Source organism: Trichoderma virens (genome assembly GCF_000170995.1).
Source record: "Trichoderma virens Gv29-8 chromosome Unknown TRIVIscaffold_5, whole genome shotgun sequence".
Classification (NCBI taxonomy): domain Eukaryota; kingdom Fungi; phylum Ascomycota; class Sordariomycetes; order Hypocreales; family Hypocreaceae; genus Trichoderma; species Trichoderma virens.
The window spans coordinates 2,794,077-2,811,780 of NW_014013744.1; the positions used below are offsets into that span (position 1 = coordinate 2,794,077).

Below are 17,704 nucleotides of genomic sequence, written 5' to 3' on the forward strand. Positions count from 1 at the left end.
TCCCCACAGCGGCGGTGGGGAGTAGCCGGATCGGCCGAAAGCTGAGATGGTATTTCCGTACAGAGGGTTGTTCATGTACTAAGTCTCGTAGCCTCCTCCTACTGCTAGCGGTTGTTCTTCGGACACTATCAACATCCAATTTATTGATCCATTTTGACTATGGGATCCTAAAAGTAAAACGGGTATGAGAGGGGGGTGCGAAGGGGGAAAGGGTGTTGCTGACTGGCTCCAAAATGCCCCCGCTGCTGAGCTCGGGCAAACGACATGGACTATGAACACGTTTGTCCTCGCTGGCATAAGAGAGATTCGGTATATTATTGCGGAGGACTCTTCTCGAACCGAGTTTTCCTTCCCCTCTTCGTTAGAGTTTCCTCATAGCCTGGCCATCTGGTGGTGATTTTTGACTTGGAAAAATAAAATCGTCTTTGTTGTCATGGCTAGCACGGAAAAAGACCCAGCTGCGATTGAGCACGCAAAGACTCTCACCCACATCCCGTGGTGTGAAGATTACGAAAAGATGATATCAGGGATGCTGTAAATCCTCCCGCCTCCTTTGCATCCGCCTAGTCATACGCGGATTTTTAATCTCTGCCTTATAGTTACAATTCTCAAGCTCCGGAGCTCATCGAGGGAAGATTTCGGGCTCGGAGACTTATGCACAAATACAACAGCTATTTCCCCGACGACGCCACGAATGACACTCTAGTGGCCGAAAGGGAGAAGATCTTGAATGAGATGCTAGGCAAGATCGGAACGAACCCCTTCATCGAGACGCCCTTCAACATCGACTACGGGTGTAACACATCGATTGGAGACAACTTTTATGCCAACTTCAAGTACGTCAAACGAATGCTAGTGCTTTGCTGCTGGGTGCTGACTATAGCTTGTGCTTGTGCGACTTCAGCCTGGTGATTCTTGACTGCGGAATGGTCACAATCGGCAACCGCGTTCTATTCGGTCCCAATGTGTCAATATTTGGCGCAACACACGAGACCGGAGTGCAATCTCGTCGCAGCGGAATCGAATACGGCGGCAGCGTCACTATCGGGGACGATTGTTGGATCGGAGGCAACACCACCATCATGCCGGGCTTGACGATTGGAAAGGGGTGCACAATAGGGGCAGGCAGCGTCGTTACCAAGTCGATCCCCGACTTTTCTGTTGCAGTTGGTTCGCCAGCCAAGGTTATCAAGAAAGTTGATCCGGTCCCAGATTTATGAAGACTCGAAATCGAAAAAAAAAAAAAGATATAGACTGCATATGATAGAGACGACATATTAACGAGGCAATGAATACTCACATTTAACACGATTTACAAATTACGTTTTTTTTGCATCTCCCGAAGCACCCTCTTTGCTCAACGCCCACTTCCTTCATGCCTCATGTATATACTACAACAGATACTGCAAATCATAAAACTCAACAGGAAGCCGATTCGTGCCGACCGATACCGACCGACTTTCCGCTACTACAGCTTCAACTTTCTAAAAGGCCTTGCCATTAGCCATCGCCTTCCAGAGATTGTCAGCACATAGATGAGCAACCAGAGCTTCCCTGGCAACGGCGGATCTGAAGCCCTGCCGAATACGATATAGAAACGAGGGGAAATGAAGACACTGAAAATACCATGCCGATTGATCGTTTCGAACATTGTGTTGCTGACGCCTCGCATGACGGCCGCCAAAGTATCACAGCTAGATAAACAGCGCTCGGTTGGTCCTGTCTAAAAGACACTGTCATCGAAGACGGTATTGACAGGAAAGATGAGGTGTTGGTATTACGGTACTATAGATAGTACAATGAACTAATGTGCTCGTAGAAAGTTGGGCAGAAAGTTGGGCCGTGCCCTCTCAAGTCGAAAACAAATACACGAATGACAACAAACTAATCGCAAGAAATCTCTCAAATCGGCGTTCCACGACAAAATACCTTGATATATAGCATCGTAGTCGATTCTTCTCTACTGATAGTCAACTGACCGCCCCTGGTTGTAGGATTGCTGTAGGAAGTAGTAAACATGCCGAAGACCACTAGTCGCCAGGGAACAAAGAGAGAGATAGTGCAGACGGAGGAGCATCCATGTTTCTAAAGAAATATCTCGCAAGACCATGCTCTGGAAGTTGATATGTCACCTTGTCACATCGCACTGAGGCTGTTGGCTTCAAGGGAAAGAGACAATGGTGCTAGGCTGCTCCTAATGCCGAGGTCGCGTCAAACGCCTCGGCGACCCAAAAGGCCCTAATCCTCCCCCCTCGCTCTACTTCCGTGGTGGGAATGAAGAATATTCTAGGGGTATCGCTGATGCCATTCCAAAGTTTATAACGTGGGGGTTGACCAATTCTCGTGAGCCGAGCTATGTGTTGATTTCTATGTGTCAGTGTTGAGTAAACGGAGTTAACCGACAATGCAGGTTTTCTTATATAATCTGCATATACATCTTGCAAGCAGCAATAAGACTATGAGACTCAATGATTCTACCTGTTGCAAATACAGGGTCATCAGGATGAGCAATGGATACATCGATTCAAGCTATAAGCTGTGGATGGCAGCTAGCAAAATCTCATCCTCAAGGAATGGCAGCCATTTATCACTCTGTATTCGTACTGTATCCTTGGAATGATGACAGTAGCAATAGCCGTTACAGCAAGGGGTGCGGAAGCATCTGGGCGATCCGCAAATCGCTGGCGGTGCTCAAATATGGAGGGTCCGTGTAGAATCGGGAGTCATAAATGATACTTGTCAAATCAAATAGTGCCGAATTTGGTGAGCTTTTACTGGGAAAACAACGATGCGGATATAAACAAATGACCTCTAAGATTCTCAACATTAGGCGCGTCGACAGGTAATGGATTCTTGGAGAGAAATATTGTCCCCTTCAATTCTGGAAATCTGTACTCCAATTGATCTATGAAACATAAATTATTAATGATCTGCAATTATCCACCCCACCGAAAAGCGACACCAAGATCATAAATGCTTGCTTACAAATTCTGGAATCTTAACCCTCAGCCCTAGTATTGTTGGCTATACGGATAATGTCATTCAAACCCCTTTTAGAACAGAATCCACAAATGGGACGCTGTCTAACGCATCGGATTTTCCGCTATCGGCAAGCTGAACAATTTTGGCGACGCCATATTAATAGCTACCGCTAGACTTCACACTAGGTAGAATGCATGCTTACGTGGTGTGTCCTGGAATATTGCTTCCTCCCCGTGTTTGGCGAGTCGATCAAGGCATGTTTCAATAAGGGATAATCACGACTCCTAAATATCACGTCATAGGATACACTGTCATAGGGGGCATATCGAATTATATCTTGTCAAAATGAAACCTTGCTCATGAGCAGCTTGAGTTCCACTTTCTCCAGCGGAATAGCCTAATATTGACACTCAGAATGATACAGATATCTGGCAGATTACCAGAAAAAGTATACGATTTCTTAGAGTAAGCTATCGAACCCCGCATGGGTGCTGATGCAAACACAATATCGCGAGCTGAAACGGGGGCCATAGCAAAACAACACCAATCATTGGGATTAAGTCTCGATGAAAGTAGCGACTGCCATAAATGTATCTTTATAAACTAGACTTCATTTTGTTCATCATTGCTCATGGGTTGCTTCTCTGGTGCCTCATATATACCCAGTTCGCTTGCTTTGATCTGCAATGCCAACATCTTCGAGTACGTCCGACATAGAGCAAGGCTACCACCCATAAACCAAAAATTGGGATGCCCACTGTATCGCCAAATCTATGGAGTAAAAAGTTTGTCAGATCGAGTACAATTTTAACGTGATACGTCAGGAGTCTTACCGAATTTATTTCGCCTTCTTCATTCAAGTCCCAGACCTTTCCTAGCCGTGAGGCGACTTTGTCTCCAAAAAGCTTTTGCGCTGTGCTGCGCATTGTTTGGTAGCCTGTCGCCATAACGACGATATCTGCCTTGAGTTCAGATCCATCTGCGAGAAGCAACCCGTCCGGTATGAAGGATTTGATCCCTCCAGGATTAGGCTTCACTTTGACCTTTCCATCAATGATGAGCTGGCTGCATCCAACATCGATATAATACCCGCCTCCACGGGTAATGTATTTACGGTAGATGCCACTTCCATCTTCCGCATAATCGAGCTGAAATCCGGCGTTGATCAGACCGTCTATGATATCCTTGTCGACGGTTTTGATAGCCTTTGCAGTAAAGGTGTTCAGTGCAAACTGAACAGGGATTGGCATGCTCTGGCTATTAACATCCAAATCTTCAGTTGGTGGTCCGCCTTCTTCGTACGTTCCTGAATGAAGCATTGGGAGGCCTTTCTTTGCCGTCAAGATATAGCTACTACCACGCTGGAGCATCGTCACCGATGCAGCGCCGCATTCGTGAAAATTCTGGCAGAGATCATGCGCTGAAGTCCCTGATCCGATAATAACCACGTGTTTAGTGGAGAGGTTGGGATGTTCCGAAGCATCCTTGTGCTGGCTCCCGTGGTATACAGCTCCTTTGTACTTTTCAATACCCTCAAAATGAGGGATGATGGCGTCACCCGCATTTCCGGTCGCTAGAACAACATGCCTTGGTTTAAGAGTACGTGTTGCGCCATCAAATCGTTTTACTGTCACAGTCCAGACTTTGGTAGCCTCGTTGAATGAGGTGTTCAAGAGTTCGGCGTTGCACCAAACGTTGAGCTCCATCAAGCTTGCGTAAGCTTCAAGCCAGTCGGCAAGCTTATCTTTGGGCATAAACAGCGGCCAGTGGGAAGGGAATGGGATATATGGGAGATGGCAATATTGAATCGGGTCGTGAGTCATGAGAGTCTACATGATTTTAAGTGAGCGTGTGTAGAATAGCCTTGGAATTGGAGAGGGCCATCATGTCATACCTTGTAACGTTTGCGCCAGCTATCGCCAACACGGCCATTTTTCTCAACAATTAACGCTGGTATTCCAAGTTGCTGCAGGCGAGCGGCAGTAGAAAGACCAGCTTGGCCGGCACCGACTATGAGCACAGCTGGATCTGCATCGAGAAACTCTTTTTGCCTCTCGCGTCGCTGCTGCCAGTTGCCGCCTGCTGTGTCAACATAGCCCTCTGGACGAGTAAATCCAGTTTTCTCCTCATGATTCTTAATCTCTTGTAAGGTAAAATGTATTAAGTAACACTTCCATTGATCTCCATCGTCGCCGTCCAGGACTAATCGAAGCATCCCTTTTCCATGGCCGTGACGTGACTCGAAGTCGAACATACTCTCGACCCACTGCATATCCGGGTACGGCTTCTTGAAGATAGGCTGAAATGCGCCATGGTCGCGAAGTCGAATAGTGCCAATGCTGGCATTGTGGTTATTTTGAAGATAGTTGAGGACGTTGTCGCGACCTTGAAGAGTGCGGAAGTCCCAGGTGAAAGACAGTAAGTCGCGAATCCAGGCATCTTTGACAAACAATTTTTCCAATGCTTCTCTATCGTCTCCTTTAAGCGCATGCTCAAAGTCTCTTACCCAGCGCTCGGCAATGTTTCTTGCGTGCGATAGCGAGACATTGCCCTGTTGTTTGAACGTGGGTAATGTGATGATGTGGGCCATTTTATCGGTAATGAAGTCGGTATAACAAAAGCTAAGAACTGCTACCAATGAATTACATTAGAGTACATGGAGAAATAATTCAGGTCATGAGTGTGGGCTATATATACTGATACCGAGGGGACGCTTGTTCGGAGCCCACGGCAGAAAACAACATCAAAGAGATGCATGTCATGATACCTCACAGTGTCCATGTGGGCAGGCAATAGCCCATTGGTGTCCGATATCGTTTATTGCAAGACGAAAGCCACTTTGCATCTAGACCGCTGACTGCGATATTGTGCTCTCCAGCTAAAGACTACCTATGCAGTGGTGATAGCCAGCTGCGTCGGCATACATGGCCCGGAAACGACCCGAGACTTGCTTATGGAGAAGAACTCTGCCCAGCCAATTGCTATTGATTGATACTACATGTACACATGGCTAGCGGTAATTCGTCCCCAAACAGTGTATGTACCCATAAGCCCAAGACACAAGTCTAGTGTGATCATTGAGCACAACTTGCATTGTGCGCTTTTTGATGCACTGCGTTGGGTGTGACAATGATGGACGTCACGGATCAGCATTACCACTACGCATACAAAATACACATCATGTATTAGTCTGCTAAACAATAGTTTGGGTCTTCCTCAAGGCCTGGTTACTCAAGTTAGATTTCCCTTGCAGGTATTGCAAGCAGTCAGTTATGTGGTCATGAGACTGGCTGCGGATATCGATCTCCGCTATCGCGCTCTTCAGATCTGACCCAAAGCAGCACCTCCGCACCGGCTCCTCTCACCTAAAGCTCAATTATGGATCGTCTCCAGCACGATTGAATTGCCCGGGTCCAACTCCCCCGCACCCGAAGTCGGCCATACATGGCCCGAACACGGCCTGAGACTTGTTGATCTAGCACAGATGATTGAAGGTACTGTTTCTAAAACTGTGAGTTGGTTCAGCTGTGAGTCGGTTTTAGCATTTTATTTAACCAACGGTATCGATCTTTCATTCCACCATTGCGTTTTTCTCAGTGGACGCCAGCATGACGATTGGTGTTCTCAGTTTGACAGATGCATTGCGCTGCGTGTTTCGGTCGCTGGTCACTAGAAGTTGCAAGAGACACTGACGACGGTTATTCCACAAGATTCCACAGTCTAATAATTGTGCTTTTCTGTTTTCCGCATGAAATCTTCACTAGAAATAATTTGTGTTGCTAGTTGATGTTGTCGTTTGTCACGTGTAAGCTACCATCATAGCGTTCAATTTCCGGCCTCACTATCAAGAAGATGTGCGTTAAACTCGATTCTTTGAACCTCTTCATATCGCAAGTTTTAGCCGCAATTTCCATCTTTTCCCCAAAATCTCAAAGACTCCAAACTACTGAACATACTATGGATCCTGAATTCCAGTCCGTTGTTCCAATTTTAAGAATTTTTGATGTCAAAACGGCCGACGAATTCTACCTCGATTTCCTCGGATTCACGGTGGACTGGGACCACCGTTTTGACAATAATGCACCATTGTATCGTCAAATTTCCAAAGGCGGCCTCATTCTACACCTCAGTGAACATCATGGAGATGGGAGCCCCGGCATAAAAATTCGCGTCATGATGAAACGGGGGATTACTGGATATCACGAGTGGCTTATCACCAAGAAGTATCGATATATGAGACCAGGGATAGAAAAGGGGTATGGGGGACCGGATTCTCAAGAACTTACTGTGATTGACCCATTTGGCAACACAATCACGTTTTGCCAGACTGAGAAGGATGAATAATATGTCGACAAACCAAATTTCCATAACTGCTTTCAGTTTGGATGGGCTGCACATATAATTGATCAGTTGGGATCTAACAAGGCGGGTAGATTATGCAACCAACGCTGATTAATCCAGATCATTTGCATCAAATACGAAGGAAATAACGTTATATTGTATCCACCATTGGGCTGATATCCCATATACAAACCATTGTTCATATTCTATCTCGTGACCTGATTTAAAGAGCACTAAACAAGAGTGATCTTTATCTTTGGGACGGGAACGGTTTACGTCCACGAAACACAATTATGCCTTCTTCTTCTTCTTCTTTGTCATCTGGTTCTCCTGCAATGCTTCGCCCATCCTCTTCTTCGATGGTGTCGGGAATTGCCAAATTTGTAATTCCGGAAACGAGCTCACTGATTGAAGTTTCAGTCGCGATGGATTTTGAAAACGAGTTTGAGTCATGCACCCGACCTTGAGATATTTGATCTTCGAGTGATCGTATTGCGTCTTCTCTAGTTCTCTGATTGATTGCGTTGAGTATGGATGTTGTCGATTTCATTGCATTTTCGTCAAAAACGTCAGGGACGCGCCAGTGAGGGTAGAGATTCTTGTGGGACTCGCGAACTTGCACTCCACCTGGATGCTCAATGAAGTAGTAATGGCAGAGTCGACATGTTGGCTTGCTGCTCCCAATATATCGCCAGTCATTCCAGAAATCAGCATCACTAGAGCCATGCAGGTAGCTCAACAAATAATCCAAAACAAGGACTTCAGCATGGACCATGTGCGTCTGGGAAAGGTCATTGCACTCGGTCAAGATTTTTTCGTCTAGGCCGTGTTTTTGCAACTCCACAGCCATAGAACGGTGTCGCTCTATAATCTCTTTGGAAGAAGACATTCTTCCCATTATTTCGTGGGCATTTGGTCTCCTTCCACTCAATGGATGTGGGATGACCCGAGCTGATGGAATGACTGTCACTTTGATATCGTGAAACAGCCGATCCCAGAACTTGTTCGCGCGAATTATTGTCTCAACGGCGAGGTAGTATGAGTGCAAGCGGCCAACAAAATGGCGAAGCTCCATCCATGGTTTGGAGCTGTTTATCTGGCCATCTCTTGCTTGCTCTGAAATGGAGTCTCCAAATTTTCGACGCTGAGCATGGTGAATGAATGTGAAGAGCGTCTCACAAGCAGTAAAATCTGTATATAACCCCGTCAGCGATACGTAGTTTCGGGCGAGTTCACATGATACAGTACACTCTTGTTCCTCAAGCTGTTTGTCCTTCTCGAATTTGATCAAATCTTCCAGTTGGGAGAGTTGTGCCCTGAACTGCGATGCCTCCGATGCTATTATCCATAAAAAAAACATAAAAGTTAGTCACATGCTCATTGCAGGTGGCGAGGCGACTCACCTAAAGAGGTTTTCTCATATCGTCTATCGTAATCATCAATGCACTTGGACAACCAATCTGCGGTACCCGTAAGGTAAAACCTGACACGATTCCCATTAAATCTGAGTATATGCCACAGAGCCTCTCTTTGTACTGGCAAACTGCCATCTGCAGGTCTCCCTTTTGGTTTCGCCACGATGGCCAGCAATTGCTTGACAAAAAGTTCAACCTCAGGCAGCTGTGACGCTCTTCGATTGTTGAATCCAATGATATATCGGACACCATCAGGTTCTTCCAACACAGCGATGCTGGCCACGGTGGCTCCGTTTTCCCCACGAACATTGTCACAGACTTGGGCAAGCCTGTTGACAAAGCACTTGAAAGTTTGCTCCGCGCTATCGGCATTATCATTCATCGTGTTAGGCTGGCGTTGAGAAGTGGAGAGGGCTGGCGGTCGAATCTTCTTCAATGCGACCTCGAGGAGGATAGGTTCATAGAATCGGCGCGAGAGCTTCACTTTCAATGGAATAGGCGTACGCATATTGACGTTGGCGCCTTCAATACGAGAGCTGGTTAGTGTAGGAAGTATAACATGATGGACTGCATTGTTGCATACGGGTGACGGATGGCATGCTTGCGATACCCTTATCCAAAGCCAAACGGGCTTTCTTCAAGCTGAAATTTAGTTACACCAAATAGAAAAGGCGTTTTCAAGGCGTAATGGACCAAAAGGATAGATTTTATTCTCCATTATTCTTGGTTTAAAGCCGGTTTTCGTGCACAGGGTCGCCTCTTCTTAAATTATTCGAGAGGCGTTCCTAAAATCGTGCAAAGCCGTGGCTCAGCCATGCAGCTCTTGCGTAGTATCATCGTACGTGACCTTGCGTATTGCAAGGCAGGACATGATTTGGGGCTAATACGGAGAGTATGTCGTATCATTGGATGCCGTGCTACATAGTCGACTGTTGGGTCAGCCTGTAGGCCGCCCTCTCCGCAATCTTAACCTTTTCGCGTCTCAGACATATTCGGGCGGCCTACAATGAGGACCTTTGGGCCAGGCTGTGATGGAGCCCACGGAATCCCATCGAATTAATCGAGACCATCCTATTGGGTGAACAGACCGCATGCGGGTGGTCTACAGCTGCGGGGGGCTTACAGAGTATAAGCCAGCAAGCCTTGCGGGCCTCTTATGCAAGCCTCTGGTCTTCATACAGCAGCGTGCAGGGGTTACATGTGTTGGCCAGTGTTTGGTCCATGGCGCGCAAATGAGGTCTTGAAGTCATTGTCGGTTGAATCAACACCATTGTCTTTTATCTGGGGGGCATATTGGGCAGATATGCACTGACAGGAGATGCAATGCAAGGCATTCTGATCCGATACGAGGTGAAAACAACGAAAGGAAACTTCGGTTAGACGGGGTTCCCAAATTGCTAGGCGAATAAAACATCAACAGCTGCATCAACCTATCAGCATTCGTTGTGCTCCCTCATCTTGTAGGATATGTCTCCACTGCCAAGTTGAAGTAGGACTCCGCTCTCGACAAGGATTTATTTACTTATGATGGTTGGCCACCCGCGTCAAAGCAGCCAGGATTCGCAGCTCACATCCCACACCAGCTCAGTCAACGACTAACACCATTTTGCCGAATACGGTGTACACATTTTGGCATGACCAAGAATCGAACGGAATCTACATTGTTAGGTCCTAGATTGCATTTGTCGGGATAGGTGCACTTAAGAAGACTCTATCTCTCTTTCGACAGAACCCCGTTCCCATTATACGGGATTCATGTATACGGTATATATTGTTGTTAATTCCTTAGCTTAATCCATGCTGATTTGAATATTCGTTTCTTTCTCAGCTTATGCCCTAGTATCTTCCCCTGTCGCAGCATCAAAGATACTATTATACAAAGCTTGGTGAGGATACACTGTGCCCTCTTCCTCAGCTGAATACTCATTCCCAATTTGGTCTTTGTAAGACTGCTGCGTACATGTAGATGGTGTGTCACTCCATCAGCTGGAGCATTACAGTTCTCTGAAGAGCAACTACGCCACCGGACCTTGCACTCTAGTCAACGGCACTTGAAGGGTGGATTGCATTTACCCACTCAATCTTGGCCCAGATACTCTCAGAAGTAAACGAGGTGGATCATAATATCGTCGTGGTCGGCATCAAGCAGGCTATTATTGCATACACATGACACAAACCTGGCTATGCACGCTTGAGCACCGGCTCTAGGCAGGATATTACACAAATGGATTCCATTAATAAACTGGCCTTTAGGGACGGCGCCCCCGATCCCATGCTTGGCGATGAAACATATGTTGAACAGGATCAAGCCTGCCAGGTTGACGAAGCGGATATAACTGCGCGTCAACCTATCGGAATCACCACACATGGCGCACAGGAATGGGAAGGAGGGTCCACCACTATCGACCCAAGCCGCCTGCTACTAAGCATGGATCATACGCCCCTGGGGGTTGGGGAATTGACTGGCCTTTCTGTTGACACCGATGGTTACCCCGTTTCGTCTCAAATCGTCCGCTCCCAAAAGGAGACTTAGACTCCCTATGGCGACTCGCCGATGGGAGACCGGGTGCGAGTGAGCGATGATACGAACGAAGCAGAAGATCATACGTCTGCTGTTGACTCTGCATCTCCTTTATCTTTTTCATTGTCTGATTTCTCGTCTTCTGTTAGTAATGAAAATGACTTCGACGCCATGGACTTAGACCCCTCCGGGCCTTCAGCTACAGGTCTTTTGCCGGAACATCCTCCTTCTTCAGGGGTTGATGTGGACTCGTCATCTCCAACTGGATCTTCTACCATGACTCTGCCTTTTGTCTGTGATAGAGCTGGATGCTCGAAATCTTTCGAAAAAAGATACCAGCTCAAGTAAGTTGACCCTTTTTCCCACCATGATAATGTTTTAACAGTATTTCATCTGTCTTATACTGTCGGCTATATGGAAGAAAATTTGACTAACGCTCAGTGATCCTACAGTCGTCATATCGGATGGCATGACAAAAAATTGAATTGCCCATTACCAGATTGTGACAAACGTTACCAGTACCAAAAAGAACTTGAGAAACACATCTGGAGTCATCACCCAAAATGGGCGGAGGATACCAACCGTAAGCCCATTCGAACCAAATGCAGGATTTGCCAGGCCATTTTAGAGAGGCCAGACAATGCCAAGCGCCACATGGATGAAGTTCACAAGAAGATAAAACGAAGACGAGGTCCCGGGGGGTAGATAATGTTCTGGCTCTCTGCTGTTTTGTTTCACGTCATCAGTTTATGCATTTCTGAAAGGTTGCTACGCTAGTCATGTTCTGTTATTTGTATTTCGATCTCTTAGCTATTTGTTTACATCTCAAGCAATTTTTTCATTGCAACTCCCATGACCCCTGGATGCGGAACTACCACTGCACCAGCATCCTCAAGTGCCTTTGCTTTGATATCCGCAGGCATGTCCCTAGTGGTAAGCACAGCACCCGCATGGCCCATGATCCTTCCAAGTGGAGCTGTCTTCCCGGCTACCATTGCTACGATTGGTTTGGGGCGAGGAGTCAACTGTCGATATTCTCGGATCAGCTCAGCTGCTCTGAGTTCCGCTTCTCCGCCAATTTCCCCGATTACAATAATGCCCTTCGTCTCTTCATCTTCAAAGAAGAGTCTGAGGCCATCTGCCAAGGTAGTGCCTACCAAAGTGTTAGCCAAACTCTTCAAACCTGTGTACGCATAAGCCCAATACTATCTCTCACCTGGAAGTAAATCACCACCCATACCCAGTACTATGCTCTGTCCCAGTCCGGCTGCAGTCGTTGCACCCACAGCCTCGTAGCTTAAAGTCCCCGACTTGGACACAATGCCTATGCTGCCTCTCTGATACTGTTTATACGGCATAATTCCAACGCGGCATTGCTCTGGAGCTATAATCCCGGGGCAGTTTGGCCCTACGAGCCGAGTTTTACTCTGTGTACGAAGTATCTCATGTACTCGTAACATGTCATGCACTGGAATATGCTCCGCCACAGATACAACCAGGGGAATTTCGGCCTCTATAGACTCTATTATGGCTTTGGCTGCAAACTGAGCAGGTACAAAAACAGCACTGACATGAGGTCGGACCGTTTTCATGGCCTGCGAATAGCATGAGAACACGATTCCCTAGGGGGGTGTGCCAGAAGTTGGAGGGGGGAGTGGTGCTCACTTCCTCGACGGTATTGAAGACTGGTAAATCAAGGTGCGTCGAACCTCCTTTCCCAGGTGATACGCCACCCACTATGCGAGTTCCATAGGCAATTGTATCTTTGGCATTTGCAGTGGCCTGAAGGCATTGTCTCGTCATCAGTATGACATTTCACAACAGTGAGGGGTCCTCGTATTTACCGCTTTTCCTGTAAACCCTACACTGTGTAAGTAAAGTGCACGCATTTTTGATATCATTTTGATTACCTTGATATATGACAGGCGTGTTCTTGTCAATTCTCAGGTTGGAGATTGTACTGTCATAGCCATTTGAGTATCTGGCAACCGAGGTCGAGAGCTGCCGTCGCCAAGCTGAGGGGCTCCAACGAATTGCTCGAGAAATTGATACCTTCATCGCATATATACACGCTCTCATCCGCTAAAATGTCTCATAAAGACAAGAAATAGCTAATATCGAATATCGTTGGGTATTTGTATATTGCTCATGCATATGTAATATGGATTGGATACGTGGCTACCAAAGACATGTTGCCCAAGCCGTCAGGACATTAACTATGGCGAGCAGAGCCCCATTTTTATACCTAACCAAATGGCTATATGCCATTTCATGGATATGACAAGACGGCTATTCCCAGATTTACACAGGGTGTCCACCAGGCCTTCGAGCGCGCTGGGTAAAAAAAAGTATTTACATGACAAAATAAATGGCGATGGAATGTGATTCGGAAATCCATTTCTTTACTAGAAGCAGCTGGTATAATGTTGGCTGCTCCCCAGCTTCATGTGCAGCAAATGGCTGGGTTCAGGGTAACGGTAGTAGTGTGCGAAAAGGGAAATGGTAGCAGGAATTTGGCGCTCTCGAGATGTGCATGCTCTATTATGCCCTCCGAATGGTTACCCACTGCCTACCTAGGCTCATATAGGTTGTTGAAAATATACAAAATGAAAAGATAAAGACGGACAACTCTGGGCGACAGGCAGACTTAATAGAAGTGACACCTTTGCACGTTTGATGCCTGCGTGAACGATGACGCCAGTTTTCCCGCCCGCCAATTAAGAATCACTCCCTGCATCTAGTAGCGGAAAACTGCGTCATCTGATTGGGATGAATGTCATCTTTCAGAGCTACTTCATCTTCTATCTCGCCAATCTGAAGCTATCTCCGCCTCTTAACTATTAGGTACATGTAGTTAAGCCCGCCCTACGAACTCAGCGCTGAGGTAGAGTTGTGGTAAGGATTATATACCGATTTCTTAAAACAGTACGAGGTACTCGCCTGGTGTGGCTGTGATCATCTGAGGATAAACGTGGGAGTTGCAGGGCAAAGTGATTGAAACCTGTTGTCTCGCACAGGCCGATCTCGGAAGAATTCGGCAATAATTTACTGTTGCCTTGATATGCCCTAGAGACAGAGTATGCAAGGAGAGTGGCAGAGCAGATCTCAGTTGCTTACCTGCACGGATCTTTGATGCGCGCATCTTGCATGACCCCCATTCCAACGCAGTAATAGCCTCCTATTGGGATGGACATGAAGCATTCGTACAATACCTTTATGTACTCTTGAATAAATTAGAACCTCGGCATCTGGTGATTACAGTGTTCCTAATTGCCCAATCGCCTCCTCAAAGAGGTTACACCGGACGCGCCGTAAATGTAATATGACTAGTCCGACCTTGCCGACAGCTTCACGTTGGTGCTCTCTTCGGGTAGGACTTCGAGTTGGGAGACCTAGGGAATGAGTCTTTTCTTCTTCACGGACGCTGCCATAAACCCCTCCAGCCAACATTCCTGTGATAGCGAGAGGTGCTATTACGAGTACTAGTAGTTGTCACTATATTCAACCCACACCAAACCTTGTGCATTGCCCCATAAGAAGTTTGCAAAGCCACCGTGTGGCTGGTTGGCTGCTCCCACACTAGACATCGTCTCACCCACCTTCGAAGCCTGGCCTCGTGCTCATAGCGTCATGCCGAATGCGTCCTCGTGCTCTTGAAGGCAGCAGGCTGCAGTGGCTATGGACTGACTGACTGCAGCAACAGCATCAGGATGAGCTGAAGGGCCGAGTCAAGGGCTCGAGGCCTTCCCTTTTCTTCTTCTTCTCCCTTCCTCTGTCTATACACACACAAATGCATGTGTCGACAACACGAGACGCGCAACCTTCCAGAACAAGATCCCATACCGCCGTGAAATGCCATTACCGAACCGATGCCTCGCAGCAAGCTGCCCTTTCGATCGAGCTCTGTCAAGGCGATGGGCTCTAACCTTTTCTCCCGAAACCGTCGCGAAGATGCACAAAAGGACTTGACGAAGCAATCGGGCGAGCCACGGCGTCGTCGAGCGTCTATTTCTGCGGGCGAGCGCCCGACTCCGGAATTCCAGCGGCCGACTGTGGCGAAGGAATTTAGGTCGCACCAGGAAGTTCAGAGACCGACGATGCCGCCTCCATCAGCTTCATCCAGCAGGGTTCGAAGCCCGCCACGACGGGAGTCTCTATCTCGAGGCTCCGTATCGCCTCATTCTCGCCAACGAATGCCAGGAAGCGGAGATGGCCACCATAGTCGCCAGTCGCGATCGCCTCCTCGACGTAGGTATTCCTCTTCGGAAATCCCTCGACCACGAGATATGACACACCAACCTCAATCGCCAGTACCCTCGCGATCGCAGCGGAGCGAGAGTCATGAACGGCGAGATCGACACGGGTATGGAGGTGCAGCAGCTACAGGTGTACCTCCGTCCTCTCCACATCTTGCGCCTAAATCTGAATGGAACGCCTCTTCAAGGGAGGCCCGGCAGGAGGCCCGACGCTATCCGCCTTCAGCATCAGCAAATAATAGGCCACAGCCTGCGAAGCGAGGCAGCTCTCCCTATCATAGACCGTCTGCTGCCTCGGATAGACATCGCTCTGCCTCCGTAGATGGCTATGATAGAAATTCCCATTCTCAGCATAGCTCTGCCCAGCAGCCAATCTCGCCCTCGCGCCGTCCGAAGCATGAGCGCAGGGGCTCAGACAGCTTCTTTAACAAGTTCCCAACGTCATTTGCAACATACGCGGGGATTCGGGCGCTCTCTGAGCATGCCGACAAGGCAAAAGAATGGGTAGAGTGGTTCAACAACGTGAACGACGCCCCAGATGAGATCCGCGCTCTCTCTACTAGGATTTCCACCACGCGTGACACCATTCAACAAATGAAAGAGTGCTTAGAGGCTAGGCCGGACCTTATTGAGGACGAAACCGGACAGGTCCTCAAGTCTCACATTGAAGACGCCATTGACAGCACAAGTGAGACATTGAAAAAGATGACGAAATTGCTGGCGAGTTTTTCCGGCGCTGCCAAGCAGGATAGCACAGCTCTTGGCCGCCTAGAGGGCTTCTGGCATTCATACAATTATAAGAATGAGGGTGAGGAGCAGATTAAGGCTGCTGATGCGGAGCTGCAACAGCAGTTATTACAACTCGGTACTCTCATGTCGAATATCTACGCGTCCGTCTCTTCCCTCCTTTCCCGTTGCCTTGCTATACTAACGAGCAGCAGTCGAGCTTTGAAGAGACCATCACCGGGCATCGCTACACCGAATGCACCCACGCCCCCTCAATCTTCTGCTAGGCTTAATCCAACCATAGACGCATCAATACCGATGCAACAGCCGGCAGCCTCAATACCCAACCGACCTCCTCCATCACCACAGCTGTCTCCTAAATCCAAAGGACACTTTGAGACAACGGGAATTCCTCCAAAAGTCGTGCCGAACCCACCGACTCCTCCTCGCTCAGAACCATCCGTTGAGCAGCCTCCGTCACATGGCTCCGCCAATGCAAGCACAGCGGGACTTGATTCGCATAATACAAATCCACCTCCGAATCCAAAAGATGTCTTACTGGATGCTGCGTGGGAAGGCGATGTCAAAACTGTGGCCAATTGTCTGCGCCAAGCGCCTCCCGACTCATGCGATCCTCATGGACTCACACCGCTGCATCTCGCCGTCGAGTGTGATCACATGGCCGTCGCCATGTATCTTCTTGATCATGGCGCGGATGTTCACGCTCGTGCTGATGGTGGCTGCATGCCTCTTCACTTGGCTGCGCGTTATGCATCTGCTGCTACTGTAGAGATGCTCATTGAACGCGGCAAGGCCGATCCGAACTGCCAGACCACTGATGGAAGAACGCCGCTTCATTATGCTGCTAGATCTGCCGAAGATGGAGAGGCAGAGCGACGAGAAGTGATCCGCGCATTACGCGATTTAGGGGCCAATCCTACGATCCGGAATAGAAGAGGCGAATTGGCCAGAGATGTGGCTCAGAAGAGAAACTACTGGGATGCGGCTGCAACATTGAGTAGAGCTGAACATAAGTGGGAGCAACAACAGCAGCAGAAGCAGCGAGATCAAATACAACAACAACAACAGCAGCAGCAGCAGCAGCAGCACTTGCAAAAGCAACAGCAACGTGAAGAGCAGCAGCGAGAGCAAAAGTATCAACAGCAACTTAGAGAAACAACCACAAGAAACACAAGAGAGAGCAATCCACCAAAAAAGGAGGGTAGTTGGCTGCAAAGATATAGGCTCAAGAAATAACGAATTACGACGGCTTTGATTATATATCTTCTCTTCATATATATTCAATTATGACATGGAATGCATAGATATGGCGCAGTTTTTTTTTTTGGTGCGGGCATACGTTTTTCTATATACATGTAATTACCTATACACGAGCGATGATCATATCTATTATCTATACCAACTAGATTAATGCCAATTGTTTTTGGTTCTCTTCAACTGCA

At 47.7% G+C, this 17,704-nt stretch overlaps 7 protein-coding genes across 7 annotated transcripts; 4 read left to right on the forward strand and 3 right to left on the reverse strand.

Moving 5' to 3' along the window:
• Positions 1-433: 433 nt before the first annotated feature.
• On the forward strand, positions 434-1,220 carry TRIVIDRAFT_148028 (uncharacterized protein; the record flags this gene model as incomplete). Its single annotated transcript, XM_014102792.1, has 3 exons — positions 434-534; positions 600-836; positions 905-1,220. The coding sequence occupies 3 exons, from the start codon at positions 434-436 to the stop codon at positions 1,218-1,220; spliced, it is 654 nt and encodes a 217-aa protein (XP_013958267.1).
• A 2,365-nt stretch (positions 1,221-3,585) lies between these two features.
• TRIVIDRAFT_58121 (uncharacterized protein) lies at positions 3,586-5,572 on the reverse strand (the record flags this gene model as incomplete). The annotated part of the gene is made up of 3 exons (XM_014102793.1): positions 3,586-3,753; positions 3,816-4,811; positions 4,877-5,572. 3 exons carry the CDS (start codon positions 5,570-5,572, stop codon positions 3,586-3,588), a joined length of 1,860 nt encoding a protein of 619 aa, XP_013958268.1.
• A 1,367-nt stretch (positions 5,573-6,939) lies between these two features.
• Positions 6,940-7,326, forward strand: TRIVIDRAFT_45350 (uncharacterized protein; the record flags this gene model as incomplete). Its single annotated transcript, XM_014102794.1, has 1 exon — positions 6,940-7,326. One exon carries the CDS (start codon positions 6,940-6,942, stop codon positions 7,324-7,326), a length of 387 nt encoding a protein of 128 aa, XP_013958269.1.
• A 247-nt stretch (positions 7,327-7,573) lies between these two features.
• Positions 7,574-9,246, reverse strand: TRIVIDRAFT_221319 (uncharacterized protein; the record flags this gene model as incomplete). Its single annotated transcript, XM_014102795.1, has 3 exons — positions 7,574-8,514; positions 8,572-8,661; positions 8,727-9,246. 3 exons carry the CDS (start codon positions 9,244-9,246, stop codon positions 7,574-7,576), a joined length of 1,551 nt encoding a protein of 516 aa, XP_013958270.1.
• Positions 9,247-10,962: 1,716 nt separating this feature from the next.
• Positions 10,963-11,964, forward strand: TRIVIDRAFT_58123 (uncharacterized protein; the record flags this gene model as incomplete). Its single annotated transcript, XM_014102796.1, has 5 exons — positions 10,963-11,031; positions 11,116-11,224; positions 11,300-11,496; positions 11,599-11,603; positions 11,712-11,964. 5 exons carry the CDS (start codon positions 10,963-10,965, stop codon positions 11,962-11,964), a joined length of 633 nt encoding a protein of 210 aa, XP_013958271.1.
• A 113-nt stretch (positions 11,965-12,077) lies between these two features.
• TRIVIDRAFT_45753 (uncharacterized protein) lies at positions 12,078-13,062 on the reverse strand (the record flags this gene model as incomplete). The annotated part of the gene is made up of 3 exons (XM_014102797.1): positions 12,078-12,412; positions 12,476-12,854; positions 12,925-13,062. The coding sequence occupies 3 exons, from the start codon at positions 13,060-13,062 to the stop codon at positions 12,078-12,080; spliced, it is 852 nt and encodes a 283-aa protein (XP_013958272.1).
• A 1,997-nt stretch (positions 13,063-15,059) lies between these two features.
• On the forward strand, positions 15,060-17,697 carry TRIVIDRAFT_209017 (ankyrin; the record flags this gene model as incomplete). Its single annotated transcript, XM_014102798.1, has 1 exon — positions 15,060-17,697. One exon carries the CDS (start codon positions 15,129-15,131, stop codon positions 17,496-17,498), a length of 2,370 nt encoding a protein of 789 aa, XP_013958273.1.
• Between the last annotated feature and the right edge of the window lie 7 nt (positions 17,698-17,704).